Genomic DNA, 24,409 nt, shown 5'->3' on the forward strand with positions numbered 1-24,409 from the left:
TAAGTGGTTCTCCAGTAGTTAATAGGGCAGACAAGGCTGGGACGATGTCATAGGGATGAGCCAGGTAGGTGATAGATCTTTGCATTCCACCCTCAGCCACAAAGGACCCAGATACACATAGGCTATTCCAACCCGGTACCAAGATCCAGCCATCCCTCCCCTGAACATCTCTGTTTTCCTTAGTAGCCCACAAAATAACAGCCTGCTTCCTTCTCCATCCCATGGGTATAGTGGAAATGAAGTTAGAGGTGGGGGTGGAGAGAGCTTTGCAGAATTTAGCTCAGTAGGCAGGAAGTAGCTGTCACCACTGCAGTACCACAGGGCATGGGATTGCAGGGCCGGACATGGTGCCTCTCCCCAACACAGGATGTTCCCCCATTCTTGGGTGGTGGGCTTGAGCAGCTTCTACTCCTCAAGGATCGACCTCCTCCACAGCTGCGATCACACCAGGACCAGGGACTCCAGTGGGACCAGCCCCCAGGCACTGGTGAAAAGAGAATGGTTCTATCAGGGCTTAGCACAGGCAGAGGGCCCCACATGAGCCAGGAGATGACTGGCATGATCACGAAGGCTAATGAAAGGCATCATAGCTTCGCAGGGGCAGGGGCAGGGAGGAGCCTGAAGCAGGCTTTGTCCTTAGCTCCCCTCACCTGGACAAGCACGAAGGTTGCAGAAGCGGCGTTCTTGGTACGCAGTCAGGATATCAGGGCACCAGTGTCCACCAGGCCCAGGGGGGTGATATGCTCGTAGGCGACGCTGCTGGCCCACACCACAGCTTCGGGAGCAAGGCTCCCATGGGGCCCAGGACGTCCAGAAACAGTTCCCTGACCCACAGCCAGGGCCAGGGCACGGGGGCAGCACTGCATGATGAGAAAGGTCTGGAACTATCAGAACCTATCCCAGGCTCTCCCCTCCCCCAGCTCAGGTTTCTTCCCCTGGGCCAGCTGTGATCTCATCCACACCCAGGGCTCCTGTTCTGTATCTGATTCTGGCGGGTGTGTGGTTTTGGCAACTGGGCCTGCATATCCTGTGTGTCTTATCCTCATAGAGGACAGAAATCCCTGACTCAGGGGCTGCTGAGGGATGGGGAACAACCCCACAGACAGTACACACACACACACACACACACACACACACACACACACACACACGGACAGATGGACGGACAGACGGACCAAGGAGCCTGCTAGACTTGGCAGAGCTCAGAGCAGCTGCTAGGGCTAACAGAGTGAAGAAGAGGTCTAGAGTCAGACACTGATTTCTGATCTGAGATTAGATTAGATCAGATCGTTAGGTTGTTCTAGGGGTTGGATATTGAGCTCTAGTGTGGGTTTAGATCAGCTGTTTGAAGGCTGTGATTAGGGCCCCAGAGCCATACCTGCACATGAGGGTAGGTTGCACGGACGTTCCTGTGAGGAGTCCCCTACTGTACAGTTAGCCAAACAGAGGCGTGTGCGGCTGCGCCACGCCGGGTGAGCAGGGTCTGTGCAACTGTGGGAACAGGGAGACCATGGAGACCACGGGCCCCAGCCACCTGTGGGAAGGAGGGATAGAAGAAAGAGAAAGTATTTTTCCAAGTAGTCAGCCAAGGCTCTCTAACCCTTCCAGGAAGTAGGATGGGGAGGGTGGAGGCCCAAAGACAGGCCATACTGTTGAGGTGCAAGGAGACCCGGGCTACCTGCAAGGCCTGTCACCGGCTCCACTGTGGACCCTACAGTTCCTGTGTAAAGGAAACCTTGCTCAGAACGGTTTCTGGGACTCCAATGCACCCTCCCAGCAGCACACAAAACACATGCTAAGATCTCCAGAAGTGCTGGTTGGAGACCCAAACAAAAGTTTAGAGCTATTGGACAAAAGGAAGGAAACGCCAGAGATACCAGCAGGATAAAGACAAGCTGAGCCATACCTGGCCAGACAGGTGTCTGCCTAGCTCCTACATATTTCCCTTACCAGGGCATTCTGGGCTGAAGCAGTATTCCAGGTCCTGAAGGGGTCCACGGCAGCTCAGTCCACCAGGCACAAGTGTGGGAAGCACACATTGGCGGGTTCGGGTCCGGGTACCCAGCCCACCACAGGAGCGGGAACAAAGGCTCCACATGCCCCAGGGACTGAAGCTGCCATGCACTCTGGAGCATTCCGCCATAGAGCAAGACAGCTTCCCATGAACACAGGAGCTGGGGACAGAACAAAGTGGCCAATGAGGCCCAGCCAGGCTAAAGGACAGAGCTCAGGGTTCCCTGTCCTCGCCCTCTAATCCCTCGTTTAGCCCCTCCCCCATGTTTTAGCCCAATCCCCACCTTGCTGGTTCCCCTACCAGTTTCCACAGGCTGTTTGAAGCATCTGGCCTGGGAGCAGCTCATCTCCAGGTCCGAGGGGCTTGCCCTCATCTCCCAGAAGGGTTGGATAGGAACTGAGGGCAGCGCTAGTCAACCCCAGCTCCTGCAGCAGCAGGACTGTCAACACACAGGGGCACTCCTGGGTGGGAGAACAGAAGGAGACAGTGACATCTCCCAGAAGGCTTCCTACTGGGCATCTGTGTACAGCTTCTGATGAGACTCAGGGAAAGAGAGGGAATGGTAGCAGGAGGGAGGACCTCTGCCTCAGGAGACATTTCCCAGTATACATAGGACTGAAGGTCTGTAGGCTGTGAGCCAGCCTAAGAGTCAGCCATCTTTCTCTACAGACAGCTAGAGTGACACAGGCAGACACTGGCAGAGGCTCCAAGACTCAGTGAGACAAAGAATCCTGCCAGTCATCAGAGGACTCTGGCTGTCTCAGTGTGAGATCAACAACGCTGGTGTTCAACGTCCTCCTGACCTTGGAGCAGCCCTTTCTCCATCAGGTATAGTGTCATAATCTCAAGGAAATGGGGCCAGAAAACATCAAGATATGGCTGGAAGAGGCCACCAGAATTAGGTGTGGACTCCCAGAGCCTATATGTTGGACTCAACAGAACAGAGGGAACACCTGCCTGCCTTCTGTCCCCACAGCTGGAGGCAGGGATCTGGGACCAGGTAGGATGAAGGTGTGGGGGGGTCTTTCCCCCACAATGACCTGGCAGGGAAGAGAGAGGCAGTGAAGATCCACAGCCTCCGACACAGAGGGCAGGGATGCTGGTCCATGTGCCATGCACAATTATGGGAGCCCAGGAGGAATGGCCTCTCAGGTTTGAGTGTTACTTAAGGTCCCATGACAAAGGGGACTGTCTAAGAGGCCAGAGATACCTTGGGGGTAGGGAGCTGCCAGATGCCAGGGACAGTGGACACAGCCTCAGGCTCCTGGCCAGCCAAGTTCTCACCTGGACACAGGCCACGTGATGCTGAAAGGTACCCTCTGGACAGTGACACCCCTCCTCACAGCGCTCAGAGAAGCAGGCCACCTGTCCGGTGACATGAGCACAGGAGAAGGGGCACCCATCACTGGGCTGGCATTCCCGGTATAGTCGACCTGCTGGGCAGCCTGTCTCTGAGACAACACTGGAGTCAGAGCCCTGTCTGATCCCAGCCTCACTACCTACCTCTGTGCCCACCATCTCTATAGCCTGAAAGTCATAGTGTCCACCCTCTTGGCAGTATCCCTTCCCCAGATGCTCCCCCACGATCTGCCTGTCTCCTCCTTTACTTGCTCATAACTAACAAGGGAAGAGAATGATGGGGGACAGAAAGAGGATTCTACAGGCACTCAGAGTCAGGCTCAAGGGACCTGACAGGACTCAAGGCTAAAGGATCACTGGGTAGAGGAAGGTTGGGCTCACCTCTGCAGACATGGATGTGACAAATTCGGCTCTGCTGAGCCAGTCCAGGGCAGGGGGGTCGGGCACATTGCCTGGACCGTAGCTGCTCCCCTCCCCCACAGGAAACACTGCATTTCTCCCAGGGCCCCCAGGAACTCCATATCCCAGGACCAGGGCAGCTGGGCACCTCATGGCATTGCAGGATACCTGCCACACAGGTGCTGGGGACAAGAAAAGGGGTTTCAGCAACACAGCCTGGTCCATGTCCCTGAAAGCATCATTGTCCGGCTCCATGGCTCACTCCCAACCCACTTACCAGTTGTCACAGGGCCCAGTCACTACCTCTCCAGGTTCTAGACTCTCCCAGGAGCTGAGTGTGGACCCTACTGACCGGCTTCGGTTCTCAGGGATCCCTGAAGGGTGAAGACAGCACAACAGCCTTGCCTTGCCTTGCCCCTCATCCGACACTCCTACATGCTAGAACCCATTCCAACATTGCCCATGTCCTGAAGGAGGGAGAGGCAAACTCTCTAACCTGGACTAGCTCAGGGTATGGGAAATGTAGGGCTTCCAGTTCCCAGCCTATAGCCTGGGCCTGGGCCCCATGGGTAGAGATGCAGAACCAGGCAGAGTGATACTGAACTCAATGGGCTGCTGGCAGAAGTGGGTGGGTGGCTGGGATGAGGGGAAGGGACTCACCCATGGCTCTAGGCTGGAAGTGGCAGTGACAGTCAACTGGAAACACACAGAGTCCATCCTGGGAAAGCTGGCCTGGGGGACACCCACAGCCAGACTGACAGCCTGCTGAGCCTGTCTGGCATGTACTGCCAAGGGACAGATCCTGGCAGGAATGAGGACATGGCTGCCCACAGGGTAAGAGATCCTGGCCCCCTCCACAATCTAGGAAGAACGTCAAAGAGTTAGTGTTAAGGAGCTATCCCTAGAGGTAAGAGCCTCTTACTATGCCTACACTGGCCTTGCCCTGACACCTCACCCAGAACCATGGGCAAGTACCTCGAGGCTGCCCTTTGAACAATTCTATGTATAGTGGTAGTCAGAGTGAGAGGCAGCGTGTCTCTAGATCTATAAAGGACTCGTCTCTTCCTTACCCCACCACCAAAGCCTTCACCTGTACACAGGGTGGAGCTGTTCCGACAAGGGCGACTCTGCTGATGGCCCCCAAGACAAGGTTTGCCTCCGTCAGAGATGGGAGGATGGCTGCACACCCGGCTTCGATAGGACTGCCCCAGGCATGCGTCACAGGAAGACCATGGTCCCCAAGGGTTCCAGGCTCCATCCACTGCACCAAGAAGACAGAATCATCTATCTTGGAAAACCCAGGAGGCCTTAGGTCATCAGGGTCAGAACATGCATTTGGAGCTTCTGGGACAGGGTCACAGGCCTTGTGAACATCACACCTGGGCATGCAGTGGGGTTAGGGCAGGCCTCCATTTGATGCTGTACTCCTTTTCCCCCTGACTCCTCAGGGCATGGAGAACCCCCATGCTGGGGAGCAGGGCAGACACAGGCCCTGGAGCGGGTCCTTGTTTGGCCCCTGCAGGGTTGGGAGCATGTTGTCCACTCCGACCACGGACACCAGCCTCCAGACACTGTGAACAGAAGGGTAGGCATTGGACATAATTGATATACTCGTGAAATTACTCTCCCTACGCACCTACTTCCCTCCCCACCCTGCAAGCTAGTGCATACCTTGGCAGGGCAGGTCTGTGCAGTTAAGCCTCCCCTCCATGCAGGTGCTGGAAGAGCGGAGGCAGAGGAAAAGATGACAGCTCAGAATGGTCTCGGACACCACGAGCTCATCTGGCTTCTGCTTCCTTCCTCTCCGTCTTTGTACCTTCGTGGTGTAGTCTACTCCCTTCTTCCTAGTCTCTTATGCTTCACAAGTCTACCTGTCCTGTCAGCTAGCCTTCTGGGATAGCAACAACAGGTGTTCTGTGTTTGGTAATGACTGTAGGTGACTTGCAGATAAATGAAGGCAGGCAGCAGGAATAAATGGCCTGTCTGTTGCTTGTTTGTTCTCGCCTCCTCTTGCCTCAGTTTCCCCTCCTATTAGATGTGTGTCACAGGGCCTGCTCTACATCTTCTCCAGGGAAGGGGGTACCTAGGGTACCACTGTCTGAGCCCCCAGGACTTAGATGCACAGACACCAGGCAAACTATTTTTGTCAGCATGCCGCCTCCTGCCCGGGAATAGAGCATGGTCTCTCTCTCACCAGTGGTTACAGCCATCCGGCCTCATCAGCTGAGTGCCTGCATGGTGGCGCTTTCCAGTCAGCAGGTCCAGGCAGCTGCAGTAACTGGGCTGCACGCAGATGGCCCCATCAGCACTCAGTACCTTGCCCAGGGGACAGTAGCAGCCTGGTTGGCAGCGCCACACACAGTGCTGGAGGGATGGACAGAGAGCAAGCAGGAGTTTAGTCAGCAGGAAACGGCCTGCGGCCTGCGGTGGGGAGTTAGGAAGAATCCCAGACCAAGTTGGATGGGTGGTGGGTGGGTGTGATGGTTAATCCTGATTGCTAACTTGATTTAGAATCACCATGGAAACCAAGCCACACCCTAAATGTGAGTGGTAGCGCTACATGTGAGGGGGTCCTGGACTGCCCTCAGTGCCTCTATGCCTCCTGCAAAGCTATGGGCTTCCCCCTGCTAACAATGCACCTGAAAAAGCCCTTCCTTTCCGAACTTACTTTTGTCGGCATCTTGTCCCTGCCACGAGTAGGGAGCACTGTGAGATGAAGGGTGCCCAGAGAGGGAGAAAAGCAAGACTTTGCAACTAACTTCCTTCTCTTTTAAGACTTGATGAAGGGCAGGAAGGGAGCCAGCTCACCAGAGTCCCCTGCCTCTGAGAAGGGGAGAGTGGGGAGCAGGCCTACAGGTTAACCCCTCAGCTCCCACGGAATGTATCTGAAAGCTGGGGCCAGGAGATATGAAACCCCAGTTCCTAGGGGTTGCAGACTCAGTGTGGAGTCTGCACCGATTGCCTGGGAACTGTGGCATGCCCAGATCTCCCCAGCACTCAGAGAGCAGGATGGCAAGGGAGGCTGTGTGGGAAAGAGCTGGGAACAGGCCTTGTTCACGATGACCTGCAACGACTGACTGTGCCATTCTAGGTGAACTCTCTTGCACTCTTCCTCCCCCATCACCTCTCTGAAGCTATCCCTGGCCCCCAGTACATATATATGGCTCAGGCCATTTTCATCTTCTGAGCTCTTATTATGTTCAATATTTAATCCATGTCTGTCTTCCTCCCCCCAGAATGTGGGATCACAGATTCAGAGACCTTGTCTGTGTTTCCCTCCATCTGTGTCTACAGTGTCTGCGTAGGTGTTCCTAAACACCACACAAACACACACACACACACACACACACACACACACACACACACACTTTGTACACCAAAATGTTTATGGCACTTAAGATGATACAGTGAGATGATTTCCCCCTCCCACATGTTTATGCTGTGTTTGCAATGGCATTTTAATTTAGAAACATTGGCTGTACCAAAGCCAAGGGCTGCTGGATGAGGCTGGCTCTCTCATCAGTAAGATGGAGCGAGCCTACAATGTTGTAAATTAAAATCCAGGGCCTCAACCATCCCCACCAGGATGTCTGCCCCATTTCTCTCTGCAAGAGGCCATGAGCCCAAGGCCATACTCTTGGTTCCCACAAGATGTTTCTCTGGACAGCCAAAGGTCAGGTGGGGGTATCAAGGGGGACCAGACTCACCACAAGGTCATCACAGGAGCGGGGACAAGGAGGGCCACAGGGGCTGTACTCTGCCCCTTCAATGGCACTGCAGTTGGTCACTGGGAGGGCAGAATGGTCTGAGAGTAGGTTGGAGACCTTGGCCTGCCTCCCAGGACTACTTCCCAGCTTTTTTGTTCCTGGGACCACCCCATCCTCAGCAGGTACCTGGGCATGGCTGAGCCTGGCAGGCCTCCCCCTGGGCCTGAGGTCCCTCACAAAAATCCCCCAGGCCCTGGGGTGATGGCTGGTCACAGGCTCGGGTCCGGCTTCGCAGGCCTCCTCCACAGCTCCGACTACAGCCAGACCAGGGGCTCCAAGGACTCCAGCCCCCTGCTTCTGAGGGAGCAGCAGAGGAGGAAATGTGAAAAGGTTTGAGGTTGCTGGAGGCTGCTGGTACAAGGATGAGGTACCCCAGAGATGATCCCACCCAGGACTTCAGGGCAAGCATCAGCTTAAAGGGCCACTTACGATTACATCCTGGCAGGAGGCATGGCTCTTCCTCAGCCTCAGGGCCTGGGCAGAGGGTTGTAGGGGCAGCCACTGTGGTCAGCAGAACCAAACTGAAGGGTGCCCTATGGGGGGGCCTGGCACAGAAGCGGTGCCGGTGGCGTCGGGCAGGGTTGCAGGAGGCTGAACACACACTCCATGGAGTCCAGGATGACCATGCAGGCTGGCCTTGGGGTATAGAGGGGACAGAGAGAACGAGAGAAGAGAATGATGCAATGTGGGGAGGTACCATGATACCTTCTGCCTTGGCTCTCCTGAAGCTTGTCTCCTACCCCAACCCAGACCCATGCCTGCCAGGGATGGGAAGCAAGGGCACAGGAGGAGTGAGAACCCGCTCTCACCTTCCTCACAAGGCCAGGAGCTGCAGTTGGTGATGAGCCCAGAGATGCAGGAGCTAGAAGGAAAGGCAGAGGCTTTGGGTGCCCCTCAGGGCTACTTGGTACCCACAGAGACTATGCTCAAACTCTGGCCCCTGCAACTTGCAAATGTGACGTTTTTTTGGAGATAAGATCCTTCCAGAGGTAACTTAATTAGTAAGGTTGTTGGAGGGGATGTGTGGCCAATCCCATGTAAGAAAAGGGTATCCATGTGCTGACATACATAGGGGGAAGATGATGGAAAGAGGGAGAAGACAGCCATCTGCAAGCCAGAAAATACCAGATTGGTGCCAAAAAGGAGTTAGAACAAATGCTCCCTCAGCCCTCAAGAAGCACTAGGTCTGCCAACACCTTGATCTAGGACATGTGTGGCCATCAATGGCTGTTTTTCCAGGCCTCTACCTCCAGAATATGTGCATGTTTGTGTGCATGTATGTATGTGCATGTGATTGGTGTGCATGCATTTATGTGCATGTGTGTGTATGTATGTGCACGTATATAGGTATGGTATATTTTGTTACAACAATCCTAGAAATTAACACAAGTAGGGAGAAAGAGGACAGGTACTTTTTCTTTCATTACTGGAGAGTGTGTTTCCAGTCCCTGAGAGAAGACAGACAAGGATGGGTGCCTGGAGAGTTACAGACAGGTTCAGATGGCAGGGCTGGTTGGTTGTGGCTAGGGGAAGAATGGGCATTTATTTGGCCAACTGAAGCCAATATCCCCTGCTACTGAGGAGAGGCAGATGGGTACACTTGGGTCCTCGGGAATCACAAGACTACTGCATAACTGGGGGTGGGAGGGTCTTACCAATTCTCACATGGAAGAATCACAGCACTGCCTGGGGAATAAAGACGGCCCCCATGGGCACAAGGGCAGTCCTGGACAGGCACACATACATTGTTCTGGAATAGAAAGCCCTTTGTCATCCTGGCTCCAGCCTGCTCCAGTCAAAGCCAGAACTCAGTTTCCCAGTCTACCTCAAGTGCCACCCAGACACCTTCCACAGAGCTCTCTCTACCCAGGTCCCTCTGTCAATGGGCAAGAGCAGACCCTCAGCTGAGGATCACATGGGCACATGGGCCTCTCCTTCAGGAAGAAACTGACCCTCTTCCAATGCAAGGTATGAGACTGAACCATTAACTGAAATCAACTGTGTGAGATACGTATTTTCCATATGAACTATGTGACATAAATGACAGAAGAACCCACGCCAACAAGCCCCACGCCCACACACACACAACCATTTTCTTTAAGGAATATAGCTGTGTCTCTAGCCAGCACCAGGAGGCAACCCTGAGTATGCCTGACTTATCCACTCACCCGATTGCACAGTCTAAAACTGAGCGCTGGGTAGGCCCTTAGCACATGGTGGTGTGTAAGAAGACACACATTTGAAGGAGTAAAATTTATAAAACACTTATCTGATCCATGACCACTTTCATAAACAAGAGGCCAGTTATCTAGGGTGTCTTTAACTCAGCAGGCTCTTTGTGTCCAGTCCCAAACCTTTGGCACCGTTGACCAGGCCCACTGGCTATCTCTTCCCTGCTAAACCAGGGTCCCAAGCTGTGAGGCAGTCCCAGTGTGGTCAGGCAGTGGGATACTTACTAGCAGGAGCATTCCAGAGAGGCAGTAGCAGCCAGGGTGGCAGGTCTGGTTAGCCTCTCCAGAGATGCTGAGATGGGCACAGGAGGCTGGACCCTGGGCACAGTCCAACCATTGTTGGTCCTCGGGACACACACCTGGCACTGGTCCTGTAGACACATGTGACAAACGGGCAGCACAGAGCCTGCTCACTCAGCTTTCTTCTAGGATCCTAGCATGGGAGAGGCACCAGTTCTGGGTATTGCTGAGGTTGTCGTAGAGGTCATACTGTTCTAACCGACAGGGCTGCAGTGGGCAGGGTGTTTGAAGTGTCCTAGCTTGGTGGGAATGAGAACTAGAGTCTCCCCAAGGCATCCCTCACCTGCACAGGGCTGCAGGCTGCAGGTAGAGAACTCGATAGGGCTGTGCGGGCCACTGCCTTGAGTGCGGTTTCGGTAGCCACCACCACAGGGCACTGAGCATGGGGTCCAGGAACCCCATGCTGCACCAGGACCTATGGGTAACATTCAGATCTTCCATACCCGGCACATCTCCTTCCCAAACCCAGATATCCAAACACACCCCTTCCTTCTCATCTTATGTAATTTCACCTGCAGGGTCACCTCTACCCTAGGAGATCTGGTGCCTTCAGAGAGAAAGTGGACTGGCCTCTAGGGAGGGAGGGTCTTTCTAAGGGAATGGACTCGCAAGGTCTCTGGGAACCCACCTCTTAGGACCCTTACATAACTAATGGGGTCCTGAGGGCTATTGTTGGTTTCTCTCTGGAAGGAACCCTAGATAGGTTCTTCAAGGAAGTCTCAGACTCTAGGTTCCCACTCTTACCTCGGCATGGCCTCAAACTGCAGAATTCAGTATCTAGATTGGGACCTTGGCACTCAGCACCTCCAAAGGCAGCAGGCGGTGCAGTGCCTGCTCTAAAGCGCCGTCGAATGCCCACATTACAGCTTTGGCTGCAAGGGCTCCATGGAGTCCAGGGGCTCCAGCCACAGGCCACTGCCAGGGTGAAGGGGCAGATATCTGAGACCAGGGCAAGCTGTCCTGGACCCTGACTTTCCTGGGACATTACCAACACCCTAGGAGGCTATCTCTGAAGGGTCTAAAGTTGCATAGTGTCAGCACTGACCACCACATGAAGGGAGTACCTGGACAGCGCTCTGAGGTGCACACCATTTCTCCAGAGATGCAGGTGCTGCCAAGAGATGGTTCTATGAGCTCTAAACCAGTCCACCCACCCAGCCCTTGCCCTTGAAGCACTGGATACCTGCCTCAAGGACCAGGGAGCTGGGCCACAAACTATATAACATTAAGTAAAAGCTGTGGCTTGGACTCTCAGACCTCCCTCCCCAAATCCAGTGGGTTCTGTGATGCTGGGGACGGAGTGCGTGCTGTGCGTGTGCGTGAGTGCGTGTGTGTGTGTGTGTGTGTCTGTCTGCCTGTCTGTCTGTCTTTCTGTCTGTCTGTGTGTGTGTGTGGGGGGGTGCATGTTAGAGTGCCCTCTGCTGGCAAAACATGGTGTCAGTTTTGAGTACTTCAAAGAACAGAATCCAAGGGATCCTGTGTAGAAATTCAAGAAAGAGAAAACCCCTTTCAGAAGGGCTCATGAGCCCCCAGCCCTCCAGTTAGGTAGCTATGACAGCTGATGGGTGCTGGTGGAGGAGAGTCCATTTTCTTTAAGAACATGGCCCTGGTGGGTGGACCATTCTCCAGTGGATGGTTCCCTACTCATAAGTATCTAGACAACAAGCTTAAGTTAGAGGATTGGGGTGGACCCGGAAGCAGTTAATGGGAGGAATGAGGATGAACAGGATCAAAATTATTTTATGCACATGTGAATTTGTCAAGGAATCAAATTACATTTTAAAAAGGAAGCCCCTCTTTAGTTTGTAGTTCCATTCTACACAGCACTCCAGCCTATCTATCGCCTATCTGAAACCCAGTCTTCCCACAGTCAGACTGGATGAACACTTCTTGTAGACACCTGCATTGTAGCCAGGCAGTGTCTCATTCACTGCAGTGTTCACAGGAACCATGTCTGGTGTGTGGTCAGCATATTCAGCCCACTGCCCTCCGCCTCCAACGCACACCAATGAGAGAGTATGTGAATGAGTCCATTTCTGCCTGACTGTGGAGCATAGCCCCTCCCTTCGTACCACCTCTCCCCTGCCCTGTCCCTATCCCATTCTCCGCTGGTAACCTACCAGTTGTTGCAGTCTAGGTGAGCCACTGCTCCTGGTGCATAGAGCTGCCCATGCAGCTGGCAGGGGCACTGGCTGCGGGGCAGGCAGCTAGCATTATGCAGGAAGAGGCCAGGGGGACAGTTGCAGCTAGGAGCACAGGAGCCAGTGCACTCCACACCAGGGTCCTGTGCCAGGCACAGCTGAGGGCATGGACCCCCTTCCTCAAGACACTGCTCTGCTGAGCGGAATACCATGTTTCCAGGGCACTGGGCTAGATGAGAAGACAGAGAGGGTCTGAGTCAATAGAGATGCTGACAAGGAAGAAAGTCCGGATATAGTGATTGACAGGGAAGAGGTGAGGAAGTCCCTCCCCACCAGTCCTCTCCCATTCCCTCCCCCTTGTCCCAGAGCTTAGCTCCACTGGATATAAATGCTTTTGAGAACAGGAGGACACCAGTGTCTGGGCCAGGAGGAATGCCCAAAGGATCAGGGAGCAAAGAAGACAGACTTCAGGGACTGATGCTGCTCCCCGCTGAGTTTTGCCTGTGAGTGGGCTCTGCCTCCAAGGTCACATACCCTTATCAGGGACAAGTAGAGTGTCTGGCCCAGTATCTGGTTCCCAGGAAATGGGAGGAGGAGGGGACTTGGAGAGACACTGGAATCCCCAAAGGCTCCCTAGCTCTCTGTGGCATGTTCTGAAGTCAGAGGTCAGAGAAGCAAAAAGAGAAGGCTGGAAAGGTCAAAACCCAGGGTGGACGTGGCCACCTGGAGAGTGTGGAAGCAATGTGGCACCTGTGCATGGATGCATGTTGCAGTCTCTGGTCTGAGTGTGGGGTCCTAGGCACACAGGGTTCCCAGGAGCAGAACCAGAGCAGCTGCGCCCACGAGTCTGGATGCCACCATTGCAGGAGGCTGAGCAGGTAGACCAGGAAGCCCATAAACCCCAGGCACTTGGCACTGTCAGGAAGAACAGAGGCCATGGTGACAAAACGTGGGCAGGGGAGGAAGGGATTTAGAATACTCCCAAATAATATCAATCAAAGTTTCCCATCTTTAAGGTGACTTTGGGTGGGGGTGAGATGGGGTGGCTTAAGGACATCCACCAGGTTGGCTGTTTCCCCTCCTTCCTGGGGGTTGGACTAGGTCAAGGGGTCATTTTTTTGTTCCTCTTTCCACTAAGGTTCCCAGCCACACCAGGAAGGCAGGACTGTACCTGGGCACACAGGGGGGCTGCAGGGCTCCTCCTGGGTGGCCTCTCCAGGACAGAATGTGTCCCTAGAGCTGGGGCACAGCCGAGAACGCTGCCGCCAGCCAGGGTCCCCCCCAGGGACAAGGCAGCTCTGGGAGCAGGAGGACCAGGATGTCCAGGGTGTCCAACCTGGTATCTCTGAAAGGAAAGACAGTTATAGGTCTGTTGTACAGAGACAGGCTGGCCAAAGGGTTGGGGGTCTGAGTCGGGTCCGAAAAACCAAGAGGCTATGAAGGGTTGGGATTACTCCTGTGGCTCTGTGATTAGGACCTTATTCTGCAGCTCCAGGTCTCACCCTTCCCGAGAGCACAGCCTTCTATGGATCCTGCCTGAAGTCATGCCTATGCTTACCCATGGTTCAGCCAACAGCCCACAATGCATTCCCCATCCTCAGTCGCTCAGCCCAACTCCTCTAGATTGCATGTGACCACTTGTCGGAGCTCACCATCAGCTCCTCTGATTCCAGGACCCCACTACTCAGCCTCCTGTCACCCACCACTCATTCTGCCTCAGAGACGAACAGCAAATAGCCTGAACTTCAATGACCTCCCTTGGTCCCCACATAGCCTGAAGCAAAGGGGACAAACTGGCACCTTTATCCTGCCTCTAAGTGTCCTATCTGCCCTGGGCACCTGAAGCACACAGCAACCCTATTCTTCCAGCCTCTACAGACATCTGTCCCCGCAAACCAGCCTGCCCAGGCATCCAGGAAGTTTACACAAGAGCCTGCCCCACCCCAAAGCCCACTAACCTAGCCTGGTTCCAGGACCGCAGCTTGGATGGGTGGGTACAACTACTCTTGCTTCCACTCTCTGGCTACGCCTCACCTTCCACAGAACCCACTGCAGTTTCTGTTGGCACTGGAGTTCAGGCAGCCTCCTCCAGCACAGCTTCACCCACTAGCCATCCAAGGTACTAGCCAAGTCAAGGACTTGGGAAGAGGAAGGCAGTCACCTGTTTTACAGTACCTGTCCCACAGTCTGTGTAGCAGGCCTGCAGTTCCTGCCTGTCACCTTCACACGGGGAACCTCCAAATGCCACAGGAGGGTTGGTAGGGGACCTGAAAAGAGACTTGCCTGGGCATCTGTCTTCTTCTTTCACCAGCCAGCACCCCTGCCCTCCTTATCCTTTTCCCATCCATTACTGCCCTTCCTCCTAGGGCAGCCTGTTCTGATCCTCTCTCCCCATCTCTTCCACTCTTGCCGCAGCTCACCTGAACCTGGCCCTCACTCCAGAGCCACAGGAGCGATCACAAGCAGTCCAGGGGGACCAGGCAGACCAGCCACAGGACTGGGAGCAGGCCCCTGGCTTGCACAGCAGTGTCCCCTTCTCACATATGCTGCAGAGAACAGGAGGAGTGATCCATCAGCACCAGGAGCCTCTCTCCATTCAGCACCATCTCTTAATCCAGAGCCCTCCCTTGGCCCAGCACCCTCTCCCACCCCAGTACTCAACCCTGGACTACGACCACCCCTTAGTGTAGCATGCTCACCATTGGCTGCAGTTGTCCAGCAAGAAGGCCAGTCTGGGCTGCATCAGCTTTTGGCCCACCAGGCAGGGACATTCAGAGAGGGGCAGACAGTGAGAGTCCTGGAGGAGGAGCCCAGGAGGGCAGCGGCATCCTGGGTGCAAGGAAAGGTCACTTAGGGACAGTGCTGAGCTTGGGAGGGCACCTCTTACTTCCTCTTTCACTCTGCCTCACCTTCCATACAGTGCCCACTGCAGCTTCTGTTGGCTTCAGGGTCCAGGCAGGAGGGTGGACATGGGGGCACTAGCCCCTTCTGGCACAGCTCAGCATTCACATGCACAAGGCCTGGCTCACAGTCTGAGCAGAGAAGAGCTCAAGTAGGGTGGGCACCAGAAGATCCTGAGACAAACCCTGGGGCTCTACTGTCAGAGGTCTCTCCCAGCCAACTTCCCTTTACCTGTGTCACCTGGGCAGAGCTGCAAGTTGCAGGGTGCCTTCTCATGGGAAGGCCCAGGGCATGGGGCACCACCATTCTTGGGAGGAGGGTCCACACAGCTCCTCTGGCGACTCTGGTGGCCACCTCCACAGGAGACACTGCAGGGTGTCCAGGGCCCCCATTCTGCCCATGCCCCGGCCACTGTAGAGGAGGAAGAGAGACTCCAAGGAAACAGGCTGTGTAGAAAGGGGAGGGCCAAGCCAGGGAGCCTCTCCCAGCCCTTTGGGGGCCGGTGGCCTGGCATCCAAGGGCAGCACCCTAGCAGTTCTAAAGTCCTTGTATTGTGGGAAACTGCCCGTGGGTGAGAAAACCAGTGAAAGTCACCCAGTAACTACAAGGCTAGAGTTCCAGCCCCTGGCAAGGTTACAGTGGCAAAACCCTGAAGTGGCACACGTCTGGCAGCCGTGGTACAGGGAAGCTACCAAAACCAGGGGAATACCAGTTTAGAGCATGAGAACCCTGAGTGAAGAGATTCCCTCAGGCTACCTAGACAGGCAAGGAAGGGCGAGTGGGGCCAGAGGAATGAGTATCCTGACAACTCTATGAAAGCTAGGATCACATGGTTATCTTTGTGCTAGAGTCCCAAAAGCCTGGACACAAGGAGAGCAGGGCACTTGTTGAGGGTCTCTGATACGATCCAACAAGGTCTCCCATGGCAAGCGGCCAACCTCTCCTTCCTTCGGGGGTGCTAGGCTACCTGGGCAGGCTTGCACAAAGCAGGACTGGCTACGGAACTGGTCCAACAGACAGCTGCCTCCAGGCAGGGGAAGTCTTAGCAGCTCTCGGTGCTGGAAGATGAGGCCCAGGCCACAACTGCGGCTGCAGTCACTCCAGCCAGACCAAGGTGCCAACACACAGTCTACTGCAGGGGACAGCACACCAGGGCTTAGAAGGAGGCTCAAGCAGGAACAGGACCCTCAGGATGGTGCCTTAGGCCAGCACGTACCACAGTTGTCTTCATCAGAGCCATCCTGGCAGTTCACCTGAAGGTCACAGCGATGCTCAAAAGGTAGACACTCCCCACTGCCGCATCTCAGCTGACTTGGGGAGCAGAGGGCCTTTGAGGCTGGTAACCCAGGGAGGGCAGTAGTAGGCACAGTGAAGGGCTCAACACTTGCTGCCAATTGGTCATTTGAGGAGAGAGAAGGGAGCCCCATAAATGATTTCTGGCTGGGTAAGAAACTGAGTCCCTTGAACTTGATCAGGACAGTTTGCTGAGCAGGGTCTCTGGCCTTTCCACTCCTCCCAGTGCTTCTGGCATCTTCTACGCAGGATGAGCCCACACAAGGTCTTTGCTCTACACAGTTCTCACAGTTTCTCCACTTTCCAGAGAGAAGTCAATGCATGCAGAACAGCCCTTCCTCTTGGTTATCCTCTCTCCGAATGGGTTCTCCCCAGGGTGCCAGTTACTATAATTGGTTAACACCTTTTCTTTGGGTTGTAAAACCAAACTTTGATGAAAATGATCTACCTTGGATGGATGGATGGGTGGTAGGTGAATGGGTGGATGAGTGGATGGACAGATGAGTAGACTATGTGGATAGATGGATAAATATGTGGGTACATGGATAGATGGATGGACAGAGAGATGAGTGTGTGAATGGGATAGCTAAGTAGATGGTAAGTAATTAGGTGGGTAGGCAGGTGCAAGAGTAAATAAATGAATGTATAGACAGACAGACAGACAATAGATAATATGATAGGTAGCAAATGGATACGTGGGAAGATGGGTAGATAGATGGGTCAATAGATTAATGGATATACGTTTGGAGAAAGGGATGGACATATAGAATAAATGATCAGATGTATGGGTGTGTGGATGAAAAGATGGATGTGTGTATGGATGGGTAGATTTGAGAGTATATCGGTGGGGTTAGCGATACCTCAGTAGTTAAGAGCACTGCTTGCTCTTCCAGAGGACCCACATTTGATTCCCAGCACCCACATGGTGGTTCACAACCATTTTAATTCTAATTTCAAGGGATTCAATATCCTTATCTGGCCTCCATGAGTACACGCATGTGGTATATGCTCATGCATGCATGAGCACACCACACACACACACACACACACATAAAAACAAAAATATTTTTTAAAAAGAGAAGGTGGATGACAGACACATAAAGAGGTGGATGGAGCAATGGATAAGTGGGTGGGAAGATGGGTGAGTGTGTGTGGGGGGGATGGATGGGTGGATGTATCAACAGATAATTGGGAAGGTAAACTGATGGACAGTTGAGTATCCTTAGCAGTCAAATAGGTTTAACAAAACAGGCTGGGACCCGATGCCTATCCCGTTCTCTTCATCATCTTCAAAGACTCTGGTGCTCCTAGTCATTTTTAACAATTTCTCCCCATTCCCTGCTGCTCCAGTCCCTCCTATATCCTTCCCATCTGAGCTTCCCAGACCTGAAACCCTCTTGGCATCCCCAATGTGTGGTGTAGTCCCTCCAGCTCACCACAATGCTGCTCATCGGAGCCATCAAGACAGTCCTCCCTCCCGTCACACAGCTGCTCCTGCTCCACACAGCCCAACACATCACAGGGCACCTGCCCAGGGCCACACGGCATGGGTGGGAAGGGCCTGGGGTTGACACTTTGGCCTGCAGACAGCACACCATCACAGGATGCCTGCTGACTTGGGAACCAGCCACCCTTACCCTTCTCTCTTGGTCAGTCCTTAGCAGCCTCCAATTTCTCTCCTATTAGTGTCTAGGATACATTACTTTACTTGGGATAATGAAAATGAAGTGAGTGAATGAGTCAGAAAGGCCCATTCTAGCAAAAAAAAAAAAAATGACTTGGAGCCATATGACCTTGATCTAAGTGATGAACCTCTTGTGGCTTCTGCTCCTCACAGAGAAGCTGGGTTCACACAGGTTTTTCATGCTGAAGAGTCTTACCAACAGGAGTTCCTGGTGTGACTGAGTGTGGAGGATGCACCGTCACAGCTGCCATTCCTGGGTGTAGGCTCTTGGCACCAGGAGGGAAGGTGGAGGTGGCAGTCAGTGTCTGCATGGGCTGCCCTGAAACAGGCAGAGTACCCTCAGAAGCAGGGATGAGACCTGCTCTCTCCCCTGAAGATGGAGGGGAGTGAGATGTCACTGCCTCAGCTCCCTGGCCTATGAGAGGTGGTGGACAGACTCTGAAGAAGGCACCCCTGGCTCCCACATGGTGCAGGATAATTACAGCTATCACAGGACTCCTCAGATAAAAAGAAAGGGTTTATATCACCCAAGGAGCATGAGAAGACGGTTAGAAAAAAACAGTCGTCATTTAATACTGTACTCTAGCTGCATGAAGACACAGCAACTTCCCAGTATGAGTTCACTGTAAAATAAGGTATTAAGAAGTGAAAAAGACCTGGAGCCATTTAAACATAACAGCAGAAGGAGCAAACATGACTGAGACTCGGAATGGGGGCACTGCTACTGATGTGAAGACAGAAACTTGATTTGAGCTTCCTGACAACTGTAGTGAAAAGGAGAGCCAGACGTGCATTTTCTGCCAAAATATTCATTTTCAAAGACAGCCTTTTTTTGGAACCAGATTTAGAATGAGACTAGGATTTATCCCATGAGCCCACATGTTGTAGATGTGATTTTTTTTCTACAAAAGACACAAAGACATGGTGCAGCCAGACTGTTGAACAACTTCTAGAATGCATAGGGAAGGGCCTCCTAGTCTCATAGGTGAGGAAACTGAGGCACAGGGTTGGGATGGTTTGTCCAATATCTCCCAGGGAAGTCAGTATAGCTTGCTCCTTTGGTGATCCACAACCATCCCACCCCACATTGGGACCATGTTACAGGTGGCTGATCAGTGGCCATGGGGAAACTGGTAACATGCTGGGTAGGGAATCCCTTTTACTGTTTAGAAGTATCCTAAGATAGGCACCCTCCCTACTCTCCTGCCTACTTAGGGCATTTATTGACACCAAACACTTTAGAATAACACCTAACATCATGGTTAGGTGAGCAGAAAGACAAAGATGGGGCCAGGTGGTATCTCAATGGAGGCTGGTCCAGAATAGGGGCTGGGGGCTGCAGCCATGGAGACAATTTCATGGCCCTTCAAACTGCCTTGGTCCTCTCAGATCTGACATCCTAGGTCTAGTAGGCTGAGCAAGTCAGAACCTGGCCATGTGCCTGGTGAGTGGTGTCTCTTGACCCTATAGCTCTCTGGTCTTGGGAGAATTAGGGGGATGGGGTTTCAGCCTCTAGAACACCACTGCCTTTGCTCTACAAGGGGAAGGGATGACAAGGGCGGAGACATGGGGAGGGGTTTGGAGTCTGTGCACACACCTGCACCAGGCAAGGATGATTCCTGCTTGGGCTGCTGGGGCTCTGTGTCTGGCAGACCCTGCAGAGGGAGAGAGCTTAGCCAGGCCACAGCTTCCTCCTTCCCACCTCTATCTGTTTCTAGAAGCCCAGAGCTGAGGACAGAGGTGATTCTCCTGCAAGGTAAGGAGGCTGAATATCTGTACTGGCCTACAGATCTCATGATTGAGCTAACCTCCCTTGGCAGGTAGATCATCTGAGCCTGGGCATCCTCAGACACTGGCCCACCCCCAAATCTCTGCCCCACCCCCAGTGCTCTGAGCACGTTGTTTGTCAATGGAAAGTGCCCTGTCCCTCTTTGTGTCACAAATATCCCCATCCTTCAAGCTTTGTCCCAGATGCCTCTGGGGACCCCAGGCATAGAGACCAAAAGCAAATGCCCTAGTGTCTCCTCATCTGTGACAGAGTCCTTGCCACCCAGACTGCACTACCTTGATGGCCTGCCCTGTCCATCTCCACACCACTCTGTCCTTCCAGCACTCAGCTGGCTTCCAGACAGTTCAGGATTGAAGGCCTGACAGAATAGCATCAGGAAACACAAGCTGGAGGAAAAGCCACTGAATGCATGCAGAGGGAGGATGATGCAGATGCAGGAAGTGCACTGCTGAGGGAGTGGGACTCAAATCCTCACTCACCTCCCTGGGATGGAACGGAAACTTTCCAGGCTGAGTTGGGGAGAGGGCTGGGGTCCTGGTTGTGGGATGGACTCTAGGAAGAAAAACCACCAAGAGAGTTCCAGGGAATCTCCTAGCCCTAGAGCCCAACCATCCCAAAGAGATCAGGGATTTTTGGACCAGGGTAGGGCATTCAGGAGGGGCACTGCCCACCAAGGCTAGACAAAGGTGAGCTCCAACAGTAGTCTTAGCTTGATCACGTCATGATCACCAGAGAATGGGTAAAGCACTCCTACTGCAACCCTCAGGGCCAGGTAGAAACTGAGTGACTCCCAGCTATCTATCATGCTGGGTGGTGGTGGTGGTCTTAGCTCAGGGGCCATCCTTTGAGAATTGCTAAACTCCAGGTATCAGGAGAATGTAGAGAACCCAAGACTCTGATGGAGGTAAGGGCTGAGGGGCACCCAGCTATGACTCCTTAACAGTCCCAGTTTGAGAAGGCAAGACAGGGTCCCTCCCTTCACCTTTCCACCTATGTCCAGCCCTAGGCCAGGCCATACCTGCTGGTAGTGCTTGCATGAAGGGGCCCACATCCCTCCTCATCAGAGCCATCCTCACAGTCCACAGCACCATCACATGGACCACCCTTTGGGGCACATTCACCACTGGCACAGCGGTGCCTGCTCCCCGGACATAGGGGTGCCAATGGGGACACTGTGGAAAATATATGACTAAGGACTCCTGACATCATACGGCCCACCCTTGTCCCTCCAGCTCCCAAGCTGACCTGTTCCTGGCTTACAGCCCAGTAGCTCCACCCACAGGAAGATATCGTGCTGGTTGTTGTCTCTGAGGTGGCCACTGTGTGGCCACACCCTGATGTACCTTGCCTGTACCATCTGGTCGAATGTCCATACCTCAGGGGCCATATGGTTCGAGCTCTCCGGGGAAGGCTGTGGAAGACATTACTTGCTGCCCGAGTACCACCTCTTGCTCAAGCCGCCATTGTAACTCTGCTTTGATGTCCCTCCTGAGTCCCCCAACCCTCATGGCATGGATGTTACTTCCACATAAAGCAGGTGCTCTTTAAGGAGAATGGACACGAGTGGACTGAGTCCTATGGCTGCAGGGGCCTGTGTTCCTGGAGAGAATGCTCACCCCTAAAGGAATAGTACTGTGCAGAGGCTGCTGCAGAGACCTGTGCTTCCAAGGGCCTTTGTGAACTGACTGTGGTCCCACCCTGCCCTTCACAAACTGGCAGAGGGTCATGTGTGCAGATGCTAAGTGACTTTGGGGTTTTCCGATATCCCTGGACTCTCAACTCTACTGAGTATAGTCTCTGCTAGTTAGTAGGTGTTCCACAGACATCTAAAGCAAGGACTGTCACCCAGGGGAATGAAAGTGCCTGGGGGACAATGGCTGTGGCATCCACAAAAGGATTTGTTGGGCCACCTGGTCCAGGGCCCTGGAGGTCTCAGTACCTTGGGTGGAGACAGGGTACTAGACAGAGAGTTGACATAGTTGTGCCACTGTAGATTGTCGCTGCTGAACTGGAGTGACAAAGTGGAGACATAAGCAGCAGAGGAGCCAGCCCTCTGCACGATGATGCCTGAGAGGGAACAGGGAAGGGCAAAGGTCAGCATTGAGCCAGCCACCCCTCCCCCACCCCCTATCCTGTCCCCTCCTCCTCACTGACCAGTGAGGTTCCGAGGCCGACGCAGGTCCAGCTGCAGATAGAGTGGCTGGGTGTGCCACTCAGCAGAAGCCCCCTCTCTGGGGCCAGGCCCTGCCGTGGGAGCTTCCACGGGGTCAGCCCTGGTGGTGTGTTCCCAGTGCTGGAATGGTGCCCAGATGGGCAATCCAGCCAGGCCCAGGGGCGAATAGCAGGCATCTGAGTACAGGAGAGAAAGAGAGACGTAGGCTGGAGTAAGGCAAAAGAGAGGGTGGCAGGGACAATCAGGGAGCCACAGGGGAGATGCAGTACAGAGGACAGAAAAATTGAACAAGGGTGGGGCAGAGCTGGGCAGTGCAACTTGGGAAGGGTGACTTCACCACCGGCAGTGTGTGTAAAGCAGGGGACTGGGCCAGAGATTATGTTTCTCTAGAGGTCTGGTAACCGCTAGGGCTGTCCCTCTCAGCATCTGAAACAGCACGTGCGTGACTTACCTGCCGTGGGAGGCAGAACATAGGTGACCAGATGAGTGCCAATCTGAGGGCTGGGGGCAGAGGCAGGGGCAGGGGCAGGAGTGGTCATGTGGATCACTGTCTGGTTCTTTTCTGTGTAGAGACCCAGTGGTCAGGAGAAAGAGTGGGAGAGACTGCCACCAGCCACCAACTCAGCACTCAGGTCCCCCCACACTTCCTGGAACACGTTCCCTCTCATGGCTTCTCAGGGACAAATGCCAGCTGGGATGGGTCCCTTCTTTCTGTGGATGAATTAGGGCTTTCCGCCTCCACTCACTATTTAGAGAACAGAATAAAACACCCAGGCCAAAACAACCTTCTGATGAGTATGGACCAGGTGCCATTTCTAACCTATGTAGGCGCGTTAGGGAGAGACTCATTGTGAACAACCTATGTAACGGTACATGCTAGGCGGGCGCTAGCTTCCTCAATTTGTAAAAATGCCTTTAGGATAAGGAAACCCCACCATGTCTCCCTGCCATAGCCTTCAGTGGATTCTTCTCATCTTGAGGCTCTGCTGTTCTCCAGTCCCACTCACCAGGCAGTGCACAGTGGCAACACGATTCTCCCATTCCTTCCACCAGGACCCAGCCCTGTGGGAAGACAGAAGCCAAGCCACTTGTCCATCACCGATCCACACCATCAGTTTCCCCAAGCCTGGCTGATCCATATCACCTCTCCAGGTCCCGCCCTCTCCACATTCCCAGGCCCCTCACCTGGGGACAGCTGCCTATTGGGCAATAGGGGGAGCAATGTGTGATACTCCTGTGTAGACACTCGCACACGATGCAGGGGCCCCCACGCCAGCGTTCTCCAACATTGTACATGAGGCCCCACTGTTCACAGCCTTCACAGGGCTCTGTCTGGCACCTGGGAAGGGAGACATGGTTACAGCTCCTGGAGAAGGGAGTTCACTCAAAGCTACCTCCACCCTACTTGGTGGACAAAGGGCATTCCTAGGCTTGTAATAAAACTAAGAAAGTCCTGGGTAAATGTTTGGTCATGCTATATTCCCACTCTATCCCTGGAGGTTCCATAGGGGAGAGAAGCACTTTGGGCCAACACTGCAGGTAAACACAGCCTGCTCCAGAAGAGCTGAAATAACTGTGCCTCTATAAGCCACAACAGATGTGCTCTCCACCCACTAGAGACACAGACCCATTCTTGCCACCAGATTGCTCAAGCTCTATTTGTAGGCTCTGTCTGCTGGCTCCTGGATCTAGTGGGTAGAAGGGTGACATAGGAAAAGACAGCTGAAGTGTCAATTGGGGGTCTGAGAACAGGTTGCTAGTCTGGGGCCTCCGGCCGATGTGAAATACTTAGAATTCAAAGAGGGAATTGGAGTCTACCTCCTAAGCAGGGGTAAAGGATAGATCTTGTCCCTATCCTGTACCTGCGGGCTTTGCGGTGGATGCCACGGCACTGGCGACCGTGCCCAGAGAGGCGTGGGTTGTTAGGGCTCCGAAAAGACCACTGGAGGCTCTGGCTGCTGCAGGGCCCCAGGCACTCTGCCCAAGGGGACCAGGAAGACCAGCCACAATCCACTGAGAGACAACAGAAGTCAGGGCTTGGTGGTCTGGACAGGAAGCAGCCTCCGCGCCCCCTCCACTGCCTCCCCAGGGAACGGCCAGGACAGAGGCTTACCAGCACATTCCGGATTGGGCCTGCAGCGATGTGGCTGCCCATCCTGGCAGAAGCAGAGCTGGCAGTCCATCTTGATGCGTTGTCCAGGCCAGTAACGGGCACCATCCACCAAGCAGGGACACTGCCTGGGTCTCACACACTGCCCCTCAGTGTTCAGCACCTTCCCTTCTGGGCACCAGCAACCTAGGTAAAGCCCAGCATTAGGCATTATGCAAAGCAAGGCCTCAACAGACCCAGCCCAGTCC

At 53.9% G+C, this 24,409-nt stretch overlaps 1 protein-coding gene across 1 annotated transcript in view; it reads right to left on the reverse strand.

Moving 5' to 3' along the window:
• The window catches only part of Sspo (SCO-spondin), a 53,164-nt gene that overhangs the window by 12,629 nt on the left and 16,126 nt on the right, over window positions 1-24,409 (reverse strand). Inside the window, exons 35-80 of the mRNA XM_085840626.1 lie at window positions 24,165-24,347; window positions 23,914-24,064; window positions 23,237-23,390; window positions 23,059-23,113; window positions 22,503-22,613; window positions 22,033-22,227; window positions 21,818-21,945; window positions 21,139-21,289; window positions 20,897-21,050; window positions 20,358-20,430; window positions 19,683-19,744; window positions 18,286-18,452; window positions 17,842-17,985; window positions 16,329-16,499; window positions 16,080-16,244; window positions 15,344-15,523; window positions 15,121-15,243; window positions 14,911-15,040; window positions 14,632-14,757; window positions 14,387-14,478; window positions 13,383-13,556; window positions 12,962-13,126; window positions 12,191-12,440; window positions 11,135-11,181; window positions 10,815-10,985; window positions 10,354-10,485; window positions 9,996-10,141; window positions 9,195-9,289; window positions 8,349-8,401; window positions 7,969-8,175; window positions 7,666-7,836; window positions 7,480-7,559; window positions 5,967-6,136; window positions 5,444-5,490; window positions 5,152-5,343; window positions 4,863-5,033; window positions 4,433-4,633; window positions 4,050-4,146; window positions 3,755-3,954; window positions 3,299-3,459; window positions 2,315-2,475; window positions 1,951-2,174; window positions 1,679-1,720; window positions 1,379-1,534; window positions 651-860; window positions 317-484 (exon numbers count right to left, since the gene is read on the reverse strand). Coding sequence (XP_085696752.1) covers window positions 317-484; window positions 651-860; window positions 1,379-1,534; window positions 1,679-1,720; window positions 1,951-2,174; window positions 2,315-2,475; window positions 3,299-3,459; window positions 3,755-3,954; window positions 4,050-4,146; window positions 4,433-4,633; window positions 4,863-5,033; window positions 5,152-5,343; window positions 5,444-5,490; window positions 5,967-6,136; window positions 7,480-7,559; window positions 7,666-7,836; window positions 7,969-8,175; window positions 8,349-8,401; window positions 9,195-9,289; window positions 9,996-10,141; window positions 10,354-10,485; window positions 10,815-10,985; window positions 11,135-11,181; window positions 12,191-12,440; window positions 12,962-13,126; window positions 13,383-13,556; window positions 14,387-14,478; window positions 14,632-14,757; window positions 14,911-15,040; window positions 15,121-15,243; window positions 15,344-15,523; window positions 16,080-16,244; window positions 16,329-16,499; window positions 17,842-17,985; window positions 18,286-18,452; window positions 19,683-19,744; window positions 20,358-20,430; window positions 20,897-21,050; window positions 21,139-21,289; window positions 21,818-21,945; window positions 22,033-22,227; window positions 22,503-22,613; window positions 23,059-23,113; window positions 23,237-23,390; window positions 23,914-24,064; window positions 24,165-24,347 — 6,606 coding nt within the window. The remainder of the gene's footprint in view (window positions 1-316; window positions 485-650; window positions 861-1,378; window positions 1,535-1,678; window positions 1,721-1,950; window positions 2,175-2,314; window positions 2,476-3,298; window positions 3,460-3,754; window positions 3,955-4,049; window positions 4,147-4,432; window positions 4,634-4,862; window positions 5,034-5,151; window positions 5,344-5,443; window positions 5,491-5,966; window positions 6,137-7,479; window positions 7,560-7,665; window positions 7,837-7,968; window positions 8,176-8,348; window positions 8,402-9,194; window positions 9,290-9,995; window positions 10,142-10,353; window positions 10,486-10,814; window positions 10,986-11,134; window positions 11,182-12,190; window positions 12,441-12,961; window positions 13,127-13,382; window positions 13,557-14,386; window positions 14,479-14,631; window positions 14,758-14,910; window positions 15,041-15,120; window positions 15,244-15,343; window positions 15,524-16,079; window positions 16,245-16,328; window positions 16,500-17,841; window positions 17,986-18,285; window positions 18,453-19,682; window positions 19,745-20,357; window positions 20,431-20,896; window positions 21,051-21,138; window positions 21,290-21,817; window positions 21,946-22,032; window positions 22,228-22,502; window positions 22,614-23,058; window positions 23,114-23,236; window positions 23,391-23,913; window positions 24,065-24,164; window positions 24,348-24,409) is intronic.

Source organism: Mus caroli, unplaced genomic scaffold (genome assembly GCF_978045245.1).
Source record: "Mus caroli unplaced genomic scaffold, Mus_caroli_1 scaffold_7, whole genome shotgun sequence".
Lineage (NCBI taxonomy): Eukaryota > Metazoa > Chordata > Mammalia > Rodentia > Muridae > Mus > Mus caroli.